This window comes from Pipra filicauda, unplaced genomic scaffold (genome assembly GCF_003945595.2).
Source record: "Pipra filicauda isolate LSUMZ 115617 unplaced genomic scaffold, ASM394559v2 scaffold75_size2874737_pilon, whole genome shotgun sequence".
NCBI lineage: Eukaryota > Metazoa > Chordata > Aves > Passeriformes > Pipridae > Pipra > Pipra filicauda.
This window is the reverse complement of record NW_024104931.1, coordinates 879,424-890,876: the sequence shown is the minus strand read 5'-3', so window position 1 is coordinate 890,876 and position 11,453 is coordinate 879,424. Positions and strand designations below refer to the sequence as shown.

General features: G+C 51.1%; 1 protein-coding gene across 1 annotated transcript; it reads left to right on the top strand.

Moving 5' to 3' along the window:
* The first annotated feature begins 2,292 nt into the window (after positions 1-2,292).
* On the top strand, positions 2,293-5,483 carry PROX2 (prospero homeobox 2). The gene is made up of 4 exons (XM_039389697.1): positions 2,293-3,828; positions 4,351-4,458; positions 4,909-5,103; positions 5,205-5,483. Exons 1-4 carry the CDS (start codon positions 2,293-2,295, stop codon positions 5,388-5,390), a joined length of 2,025 nt encoding a protein of 674 aa, XP_039245631.1. The 3' UTR covers positions 5,391-5,483.
* Positions 5,484-11,453: the final 5,970 nt, after the last annotated feature.

Genomic DNA, 11,453 nt, shown 5'->3' with positions numbered 1-11,453 from the left:
GGGGCGGAGAGGTGTGAGCTGCAAGGGTTGGGGACTGCCGGCTGAAGACAGGGGGATGTGGCGGCTGGGGAAGGCTCTGGGGGCATTTGCAGTGCTGGAGGGGTGGCACGGCTGTCTCACTGAGGAGCACCTGGGGAGCCCATGTGGGTTGGCTCCAGTCTTGGAGAGGGTACACTTGCCTTCTCTTCTAAGCATCTTCACTTCGTTCCTCAGTCTTTTTCTTCAGGTAAGAGGAGCCTCGGCCGCTTTGTAGTGTTCCAGAAGGTGGCAGTGGTGAAGGCTGGTAGTAAGAGTAGGAACCGAAGCACGCATCTGCTAAGTTGACCGGGAAAGGGCTGCATCAGCAGGAGCAGTTTGCTTGGGGCAGCACCTCTTGGTCCCTGCGGTGCTGGTGAGGCTGTGAGGGGGAAATGAGGCCACCCACAGCGAGCTGCCACAAGCTGGGACCGCAGGCTCTGCTCCCTCCCTCCCTCCAAATCTCCAGCAGAAAGATGGTGGTGCTGGAAACCTTAAGCAAGTGGAGGGCTCCTTGCTAGCTCTAAGTTGATCTGCTTACAAGGGGTGTATTGCCCCGGGTTCCTGCGGCTGGGAAGCCTCAGCACAGGGGACAGGTAAGCTCCCTGACCCTGCTGTTGAACACACTAGAGGTGAGGAATTGTGAGCAAGTGCCAAAAGGTGTTTCTGTCACAAAACAAGTGAGGTAGCAGGACTGGCTGTCTTGTGCCCATGCCTTTGCAGAAAGGCTTAAGGGGGGATGGAGCCTATGGCTGCAATGTGTTTGCTGTGTGACTTTCCTGGATGCAGCTGGCATGCTAAGTGGCAACTGCAGGCAATGGTGAAGCTTGTTACACCAGGGCCAGGTGTGATGCTGAGAGCTGCCGGCAGCCTGGCCTTGCACCGGCCATTGATAAACTGAGCAGTTTGAAAGCCCCCACAACAGACTGTTAGGAAAATGAAATCCTACTGGTCAAGAGGGGTGGGTAGACAACACAGGACAGCAACAAGTGGTGTCAGATAACCCAGAAAAGACTTGGTTTGTAAAGACTAGAGGTCCAAAAAAGGAAGAGCTCTCCTAGACACCTGCCTGGAATACAGGGCTGTTTGAAGAAAGGCAACCTGCTAAAAAACGGTGAGAAGAAATCCATTTTCTACACTGCCTGGAGGACTCGCCGTGGAGCAGACAGTCATGGGGACAAGAGACTGATGGTGTTGAAAATGATCAGACATTTCTGGGTATAGCAAAAGAATCTCAGACTTTAAAGATGTCTGGAAAACACACAAGCTGTCCTAATTCAGTGGTGCAAAGCTACTGCTAATTAATGTGGATGAGAAAGAAGTATCCCAGAGGAACAGTTACTGTGTAATTGCCCAGGATACGAGCTTTTACACCTTCTTTTGAAAAACTGCCTGAGCGAGGGAATGAGTGGAGGGGGTGGATCCCTGAGTGGAGTCAGCATGACTATATTAAGCCCAGGGCTGCTGGCTCAGTAGTTTTTCTCTTCCTTGATAATCCCTATCCCCATTCCTTTTATTCATTGTTTTGCCAAGCACTTAGGAACCCTGTGCTGTGTTAGCCTGAACATCTCAGTGGGTCCCGCTCGCAGCAGATCACATCACACTTTTACCCTCGCTGTGCCCCTTTCCACCAGCCTGTTTGAGCTGGCCCAGCCCCCCAGTGCTGCCACCCATCCCCATGCCCTGGTGGCTCTGCTGGTGGGTGCTAGGGGCTGGCAGAAGCCAGCAGCAACCATGCCCTGGCGTGAATGCCTTCACCAGGGATGCAGCTGCTGTTCTGTGCTCTGTCAGCACCCAGGAGCACCCAAAACCACCTTTGCCCAGGCATATGTGGCAGAGGGTGCTCACCTCCCTTGTACCTGAGACCACAAGCCCAGAAGGGAGTTTCCTCAAATGCCTCTGGTGTGGATGCAGCTGGCGGTGTGTTGCCAGGCACATCTGGGGCCCAAACCAGGTAAAACGTACTCTGGGCACAACGAATGCCTGGCTGGTAGGTGGGAGCTGTGGCAGTGCCCAGGGCATTGCTGCTGTGGTGTGACATCCAACAGCCTGCTCATAGGTTTTGCAGTGCCTGGAGGTTTCTGCCTGGGTCATTCCCTGGTGAAATAATTTCTGCAGGGGAGCAGTGATGCCACAGAAATCTGTGAGGAAAAATATCTGGCCGTGTGCATGGAGAACTGCTGTACGAGGTCCTGTTTCTTGCTCTTTCTCCAGTTCCACACTGCTAGCAGGCTGAAACATCTAACACCTGGGAAGCCTGCTAGTCTGACGCTGAAAATGATCCCCAACCAGCTGAAGGTCAGCTCTCCAGTTTCCAGGCAGGAAGAAGACAAAATGGATGGCAGGACTGGCTTTGAGCAGGACAGAGGCCATGCCAGTTCAGGGCATGGCCAGGGGCTGAATTCGGAGCCCTATTTCCAGACTGACTCTCTCTTGCCTTCCTCCAATGCATCCCTCATATCACAGTTCCTCAGCCACCCGATGTTTGGCAGGAGCCTGGATTCCACCATCCTTTTCCCTTCCTCTCAGGCAGTTTCCCTGCCTCAGGACAAGTGTGGTGCATCTCCTGGAGAAGGAGCACAAGCCCTGGCTTTCCCCAGGACCCGTGCCTCGGCTCCCATGCCCTGTGCTGGTGATGGGGACCAGCTCTCCAACCAGCACCTACGAGCCAAGAGGGCCAGGGTGGAGAGCATCATCCAAGGCATAAGCCTCCCACCAACCCCTCAGGCATTTGACACTAGCCTGGAGGCAGCTTTTAGGCATGAGAGGGAGAGAGGTAGTGAGATACCCCCGGAAAACAAGAGGAAGCCGAGGGTGCCCCAGCAGGGCCTGGGGGTGGCTGGACGAGTGGCCCCCATGGGTGGCAGCTCCCATGCCAAGGGCTGCCAGCAGCTGAAGGAGCAGCTCTGCTTTTTAGAGCAGCAGCTGAGGCGGCTTCAGGAAAAGTTCTACCAGGTCTATGACTCTGCGGATGCTGCTCAAACCCAGGAAGATTCCGAGAAAGTGCAGCCGCTTCCTGAAAGGCCTAGAGACAGACTGGATAAGGACAGTGCCACTGTCACCAGCAACCCCTGCAAAGCACCTCTCTGGAGGAGCATCCTGGAGGTGTGTGGGCTGGAGGAGGACGAGGACAAATGTGATGCAGGTGGCCTGCCCATGGCAGTGAGGGTCCTCTCGCAGGCACTGAAGCATGAGCTGGCCGGGGTAACGTCCCAGGTGGTAGACTCTGTCCTGAAGACTGTCTGGCCGAAGGCAGCCAGCCACCTCCAGCAGCAGCACAACAGCTGCCTGGTGCTGAGGCCAGATGCCAGGAGAGAGTATTTTACTGGTGGGAAATGCAGAAAGCCACTTGCTAAGCCATCTCCCATGAATGCACCGGGCTCACTGGGCTCAGCTCAGGCTAAAGTCCTGCCAGGAACTTTGGAGAAGAGCCCGGGCTCTCATGCTGGCTCCTTCAGTTCAAAGGGCATCAGAAAATCCTCTCAGATACCCAGCATGGGTTATTCACTGGGCCCGGTCACCCCTGTCCAGGACAGCCAGCTGTTGAGCCAGCTGTTGGACTATGGCCAGCACAGCCTCTGGGGCACCGACTCTCGTGGGAGCCCATCTGCTCTGGAGAGGTGTCCTCCAGAGCCCCTCAGCTTACACTGGGGAACCGTCAAACTGAGGTCATCGGTTGTGAGACAGCAGCAGCACCATCCCCTGCCCCTGAGCCCTGCCAACATGGAGAGTCTGGCACTGCTGCCGGCTGGCAGGGATGGCCACAGCGACCTGCCAGCTGCGATGGATGGAGCACCCTTTGCCTCGACTCAGATATCCTTTAGGGGCAGCTAGAGAGGTCCCTGGAGAATGTGGTCCCCTTGTCCTTTGGAGCCACAGCTTGGCACAGCCCCTGCCGGTCTGTGCAAGGCCAGGATCCCTGCTGCTCCACAGGGGGCTAAAAGGGTGTGAGCAAGAAGGAGGTCCTAAGCCATTCCGGGGCACTGCTGGTCCTCAAGGTTGGTTAGATGCTGTAGCATAGCTGTGGGTCAGGAGCTCCCAAGCCTGTTCTTAGGCCATACTAGTGGTCCTGTAATCCTATGCTATGAACAGGTGTCTCATGAAAATCCCTGTTCCCATTAGCCTGTACAGTGCCAGGGGACCATTAGCTTCTTCAGGGATGTTGAAGGAGAAATCCAGTGGCTGCTCAGCCAGAAATGAACCCCCTGTGCCCTGCTGCCAGGTTGTGGGGAGGAGTTGTCATGGGCACTGGGTATGTGTGTGTCAGGGCTGGTGCTCAGGGACACGCTGAGCTGGGGGGCTGCTGCGTGCAGGTTTTCCTTGACCCCAAGGCAGATGCAGGAGGCGCTGACCCCTGGCCACCTGAAGAAGGCCAAGCTGATGTTTTTCTTCACTCGCTACCCCAGCTCCACTCTGCTGAAGACCTACTTCCTTGATGTGCAGGTAAAATGGCAGTACCCTGGGCTGATGCCCCCATGCAGTGTGGCACTTAGCCTGCCTCACTGGGCAACCATGAGGAAGGGGCTACTCTTGTGTTTCCCTGCCTTGCTGGCAGGAGCCAGGGGACAGCACCCATTTCAGCATGGGCTGCCCTGGAGCAGGTGCTCAGGGCTGTGGCAGAACTGGGTTGCCAAGTCTTCACTCTGTTCAATTGAGGTGTTGGGATTAAAGTATATCATGAATGTGTCTTCCCACTTCAGGGCAGCTGAGATCCAAATCTCAGCAGGGAGAGCACTGTGGACACCCCTGTGTCATTGTCCCAGCTGGTGTTTTGGCAGGCCTGAGGCAAGGCTGGGTTTGGGCCAGGCCAGAATTGTGTAGCGGGGTTTGTGGGGGCTCATGCGTAGGAAGGCTCCAAGCTGACATAACTCATCCTCCTTCTCTCCCTGGCAGTTCAGCCGCTGCATTACCTCCCAGCTCATCAAGTGGTTCAGCAACTTCCGTGAGTTTTACTACATCCAGGTGGAGAAGTTTGCCCGACAGGCCCTGCTAGAGGGTGTTGCGGATGCTTGCACCCTCCAGGTCTCCCGCGACTCAGAGCTTTTCCGTGCCCTTAACATGCACTATAACAAGGGGAACGACTTTGAGGTGAGGAGGGGGAGCTGGGGGATAGGGATGGTGGGGTTTGCAGGGGTAAGGAGGAGCCAGGAACATGGTGGTGCCATGGGCTGATGCCCATCTTGCTGCAGGTGCCAGGGCGGTTCCTGGAGGTGGCCAGTCTGACGCTGCAGGAGTTCTTCAGTGCTGTCAGGGCGGGCAAGGATGCCGACCCCTCCTGGAAGAAACCTATTTACAAAATCATTTCTAAACTGGACAGCGACATCCCGGAAGGGTTCAAAGCTGCTGGCTGCTCCCAGGAACTGCTCCGCAGCTGAGTCTCTGTGAAAGCAGCCCCAGGTCCTGTGTGCAGCCATCATGTGTTTAGTACCTCATGGGCACTGTGCACAGCATACATTATTCAGAGTACTCTCTCTCTGACAGCTCCTTGCTTGAGGCCTGTCACTTGCCTCAGGAGCTGGGATTTTATGCTGTGTTTTCTATTCCCCTGCTCAAAGCCAGTGGGGACCTGCAGAAGGAAGAGACAGAGATGAAGCCATCAGGTTGGAGCCTGGGAAGTTGCCCTCCCCCAGCTCTCCCCGTGACCTTGGCTGAGCACCTTCCTTCTCTCTTCCAGAGGGCCTCAGACCAGAGCAAACAGACCTGCTGTTTATAAAGCAGACAGATGTCCTAGTAGTGGGCAGAGTTTTCTTGGCACAGCAGACTGGTGGATGAGCCTGGTCCAACAGCACAACTCAGTTTCTGTCCAGATACAACACACCAGTGTCCAAAGAAAACAGCTGGTGAATTCCAGCATTTCAAGCACCCCAAGGGGATAGCTGACTCTGTCTGGGAGATGTAAAACCAGTGTTTATTGTAGCCAGCACAAACAACATTCCCCCCTGCCTCTCCTGTGCTGTTTGACAGGAGTTTGACACACCTCAAACAGCTGTGTACTGTGGCCAAGCAGTTGAGTGTGTGCTGGTTGCAGGACTGACTGCTTCCCAGCAGTGTTATCCGTGATGCTGGAAGAGAGCAGGGTGCATGGCTGGCACCGCTCAGCACTGCAAACAGCCCCTATCAGCCTGGGAGGACCTGGGAGAACAGCCCCACATTAAAAACTCACCCATGTCCCCTCACATCATGTTTCTGCAGGCAAAACTGCCCCAAGTATCTCTACTTTGCAACGTGTCCGTGATGAAAGAGAAGCATGCTATTTGGGACCCATCAGTCCCTATGGGTTTAATACAAGCTGGGGAGCTGGGCCCTAAGATCTGCAGCCCCATTGATGTAGTGGGTGTAAACCCAAGGAGATTTCTTTACCCTGTGACCAGGACTCAGTGGCCACTTTTCCATGTGATAGAGCACGGCAAAGCATTTTCTGTTAAGGGCTCTCTAATCCTGACAGAGGCGGCAATGGGGAGGGAAAGGCTGTGAAGAGGAGGGAGGTCCTGGGAGAGGCACAGCAGGGAGAGCAGCGATGTGTAACTGTGGATGAGGAACAACATACACATGCAAAACTCTCAGGGAGAAGAAGACTGGGAGGAGGCCAAGATGATTTTGGGTGTGCCGCAGTGTCAGCTGTGTACTAGTGCACAGCAAGTGACTCGGGAGAGAAAAATCACAGGTCTGGTATCAGAAGAGTGCATGGGGTGATCTGTAGGCAGGGCATCTGCAGGAGTAAGGAAGTGTGTGGTATCATCAGGGCATGATGAGAAGGCTCTGGAATAGGGGCAGTTTTACAGTGGTTCCCCCCATTGCAAGTGTGGCCACCCAGATTTCCTGCCTCTGTTTGTATGTTTATTTCTTCAAGTTTGTATATTTTACAACATCAAATTTACTTGACTAATTTTTAAATAAACACATGGTGTAAATTACCCTTTTACATCCCTAGAGACCTTTTTGATGACTTCTATTCTAAAGCATTACACTGAGAATTTCTTGCTTCTTGTTGGGAAAAGACTAAGACTGCAGCAAAAGGGTATCTGCTGGTATCTCTGTGGGGCCAAGCAGCCCCCACTAACCAACATTAGCTCCTTTAAAACCCAGTGCCTCGTGGTCATTCTGCTCTGAAGTGCAACTTGTTGGGAGGATCAGGAATGGGGGGCTGGAGGCAGATGGAGCCATATCCCAAAGCTTAGGGGTGCCAGACTCAAATGTTCAACATCCACTAAGTGCTGCTGGTGCTGTTTGTGCAGGCAATAACTACCTCAGAGCTTAAGTAATGCATTGGGTAGGCAAAAACAACACTGCTGAAAAAGGAAATGATGGCCTGGCTCAGGGAAGGGTCAGTAAATTCATCTGGCCATATAATTAGGGAACGTAAGATACAGGTGTACTGGAGGCATCATGCTGACACAAAGCCACTACAGCTCCCTGGGGGGAGCAGTTTCATGCTTCCTCTGGTAACATGCAAGTTCATGAGTGTCAGTAAATTAGCAGGTGGGGGACTAAGGCAGTGCCCTAAACCACAGTCATGCAGTGGCTGAGGTTGTAGGGGACCTCTGGAGATCATTTTGTCCAACCTCCTGCTCAAGCAGGGCCACTGAGAGCTGGTTGTCCATGACCATATCCAGACAGCTTTTGAGTATCTCCAAGGAGTGAGACTCTACAACCTGATCATTAATAAAGACGTTCAGAGGATTGCACAAAGTATTTGCAGCAGTATTTTTGCTCCAGCATTTGCCATATAACTATGAAGAAATGGGAACTAGAGAGCTGTATATTATTCTAGCTTCCGCCTGTTTGGGGAGTCTGGGGTGCAGCTGCCTCCTCTGGGGCCAATTGTTTGCTTGGAGTCAGGGGGATTGCACTCAGGCAGGCACAACTCTGCTGCACAGTGCTAAAGTGGGGGAGCTGAATCACAGCCTTGTGCTCCCATGAGAGCCTTGGAAAGCAGCAGCCAGCTGGCAAAGAAGTTAAGAGGGGACTCAAACTGCCTTCCCTCAATCTAGGTCACAGAAGCACTGATACAGAGAAGGCAGCACATCTGCTAGGAGGTGAGGGGAGCTGGGGTTATTCTGAGGGCGATGGAGCCTGAAGCAGGAGGGAAATAAGGTGTGAATTCCACCATGCCCAGTCACTAATGGGGTTCTCCGGGGCTCCATCTTAGGCCCAGTTCTCTTCAACATCTTCATTAACAACTTGGACGTAGGATTCTATGGCATACTAAGTTTGCATATGATGCTAAATTGGGAGAAGCTGTTGACTCCCTTGAGGGCAGAGAGGCCCTGTAGAGAAGCCTCGACAAATTAGAGAGATATGCAATCACCAACCACAGGAAGTTTAACAAAGGCAAGTGCTGGATTGTGTACCTGGGATAGGGCAACCCTGGCTGTGTGTATAGACCAGGGAACGAGAGGCTGGAGAGCAGTGCTGCAGAAAGGGACCTGGGAGTCCTGTTCAATGGCAAGCTGAATATGAGTCAGTAGTGCCCTCGAAGCTGGGATGGACAACCGTGTCTTGGGGGTCATCAGGCAAAGCATCACCAGCCGGTCAAGGGAGGGGATTGTCCTGCTCTGCTCTGCACTGATGTGGCCTCACCTTGAATACTGTGTGCAGTTTTGGGCACTGCAATATAAGAAAGACATTAAGTTGTTAGAGTGTCCAAAGGAGGGCAACAAGGACGATGAAGAGTTTGGAGGTGAAGCCGTGTGAGGAGTGGCTGAGGTCACTTGGTCTGTTCAGCCTGAAAAAGAGGAGACTGAGGGGAGACCTCATTGCAGTCTGCAACTTCCTCATGAGGGGAAGTGGAAGGGCAGATACTGATCTTTTTTCACTCTTGTGACCAGTGACAGGACTAGAGGAAATGGCATGAAGTTGAGTCGGGGAGGTTGAAGTTAGGTATTAAGAAAAGGTTTTTTACCCTTTATAAAAGGGGTTTGGCACTGGAACAGGCTCCCCAGGGAAGTGTCACAGCACCAAGCCTGTGTGAATTCAAGAAGCATTTGGACACTGTGACTACAGTTTTGACTCTTAGGCTTGGGTGGGCTCTTGCTTCACTATTTCCCACTAATTACCTGAGGAAGCAATTTGGGTAGTGCACTCACCTACTGCTGATTGAGTTTCATCTTTAAATAAAAAATCCTTTCCTTCCCTCTATCCAAATTTCTGTGGTATATGCAAAAAGCCCACAGCCACCTTTAACTGTCTCTTCTGGGAACAATTCCTTAAGGCTATCCCTTTACATTTCCAATAACATTCATAACCCAAGCACAGCAATGCACTCAGTCCATACAGCTGAACAGCACCAAAGGCTGCTAAGCATTAAGAACTGTCGATTCCTGCTCCAGGCTGTGGCAGCCAAAAGAGAGAGATGTGACCACACTGACAAGGCCCGAGAGCCCTTACGTACTCATCTATGTTAATATTTACCATGAGAGCCCTTATTACTCACGTGCAGCTAATTAGAGCATTAAAAAGTTCCTAGTGAATGTTCGTCCTGTGTGTCAAAATAGCTTTGGGGAAACTGACAAGCAATAAAATACACCTGGCTTTTGTTTTCTTCCTTTAATGACTTGGGCCGGTCTACAGTGACTGAACAAGCCCTAGAAGCTCCCAGCTTAAGCAAATGTTTTTGAAAGGGTCCTTCTCTCAAATACACATCTCAGATCCTTATTTGGCATGAGGGAAGCTCATGCTCCAGATAAGCATCCCTTGGTGAGCCTGCTCATGAAACACTGCTCAGCAAAATTTGCTGTCCTATTATATGCATCAGAGGGTCAGATTAATCCAGGTTACAGTACAATTACCACATTTGAGAGATCAGACATCACTTTTCATCTCAAGAAGACAGCCCTTCCTCTGCCTCTTGTGCGCACAGCTGCCCTGTGCTGCACCACCACTCCTGGGGAAGGTGATGCACAGAGACTGTGGAGATCGGTATCAAAGATAAAACAGGGTCCACCAGGGCAGACTGGTATCTCTAGCTGATAGCAAAAGCTTTTTCCCTTTGCGCACCATGAGATACAGTACTAGCGTGAACCATGGACCATGCCCAGCACCAGCTTCACAGCAGCAGCTACATGAGCTGTTCTTTGACTTATAAAAAGCCCCATTTTAGTGAGACAGTGGCAATGGAGCCACGCAGCCAGGGCTGCATCCTCTTTTTCGGGGTGCCCCAGCTCACCAGCCTGCTGTAGCAGCTCAGGTGGAGATACAACAACCCAGGTGGAGAGATGAGCACGGTGAAAATGAGAGCTGTTTATCTGAGAGCTTCACCCAGACAGGGCAGTTCAGGCGGGCACTGAGACAAGGAGGCCAATGCGTGGCCCAGGGACTTTTGCAGGAGATACTTACTCTGAGCAAGGGCGCACAAAGGAGTGAGAGCATAGTCAGCCTCTGATGGAAGCTGCACGCAGACTTTCCTCCACCACCCAAACCCCATAGGTTGGTGCTCATCTTGGTGGGGGGGCAGCTGGGGTAGGAGAGGATAAGAGGCAGGCTGCCAGAGAATAAACACACATGTCTTTGCATATATAAATCCCAAACCAGTAAACCCATTTTTAAAAGCAGGTTTGAGAATGGCTATTCAAGTAAAAGCAGGGAGAGCTGTGCATGGATCTCAAGGAAAAGCAGATTTAGGTCACCACTCAACACCTGTGAGGATACAGTCCATATATATATAATAATTCCCTCTCATCTAACTGTACAAGGAGGTGAAGTCCCATGTCATAAAGTCCCACAATCAACTTTTTTTCTTTTTTTATGGTAACGTACAAGCATTACAAATACCTAAAATTTGAGAAAGTTTCTATTTTCTCCTTTTGAGATGACTTTCGGCATTTTTACAGCAAGCAATCACACCAACAATCAACTTCTACAGTATTTCTACAGCCTTCCCAAATTTAGTCATGTTTTTTAACACTAGGCTTTTGATTAAAAGTTCATAGGGTAATTTTAATTTCGTGTATAAGAGTCAAACAATGTTCTTGTTTTTGCTAATCCAATAAAATGGGCATTGTAGATTACCTACTAAGCAACTCTTAATGATACAGCATAAAGTCCAATTAGCATGAGCCAAATGTGGCGGTTTCCTTCCTGGTATTTATTGCTTTCTCACTATTTGTTCTACTAGACTTAAAAGGATTGTTTTTAAAAGTGCCAGTCTGTACCCAACAGCATCAATCTTTTTGTCTTACCGCAATCATGGAAAATAAGGAGCTAAAATCAAGTGGTGAAGTGAAAAGTGGGAATATGAAAACTACAAGACAGAGGAAAAAACCTGACTTCAAGGAAAATATTTTACTGGATATCCCATAGCATATAAGTGTCATCCATAGCTTTACACAAAGAACAAAAATTATAAAAAATACTTTATATTATTTAAAAATAAATACCCGAGAACATGTATGTGTATCTACATATCTATACATCTCTATATAAAACCTGTTGTCATTTGG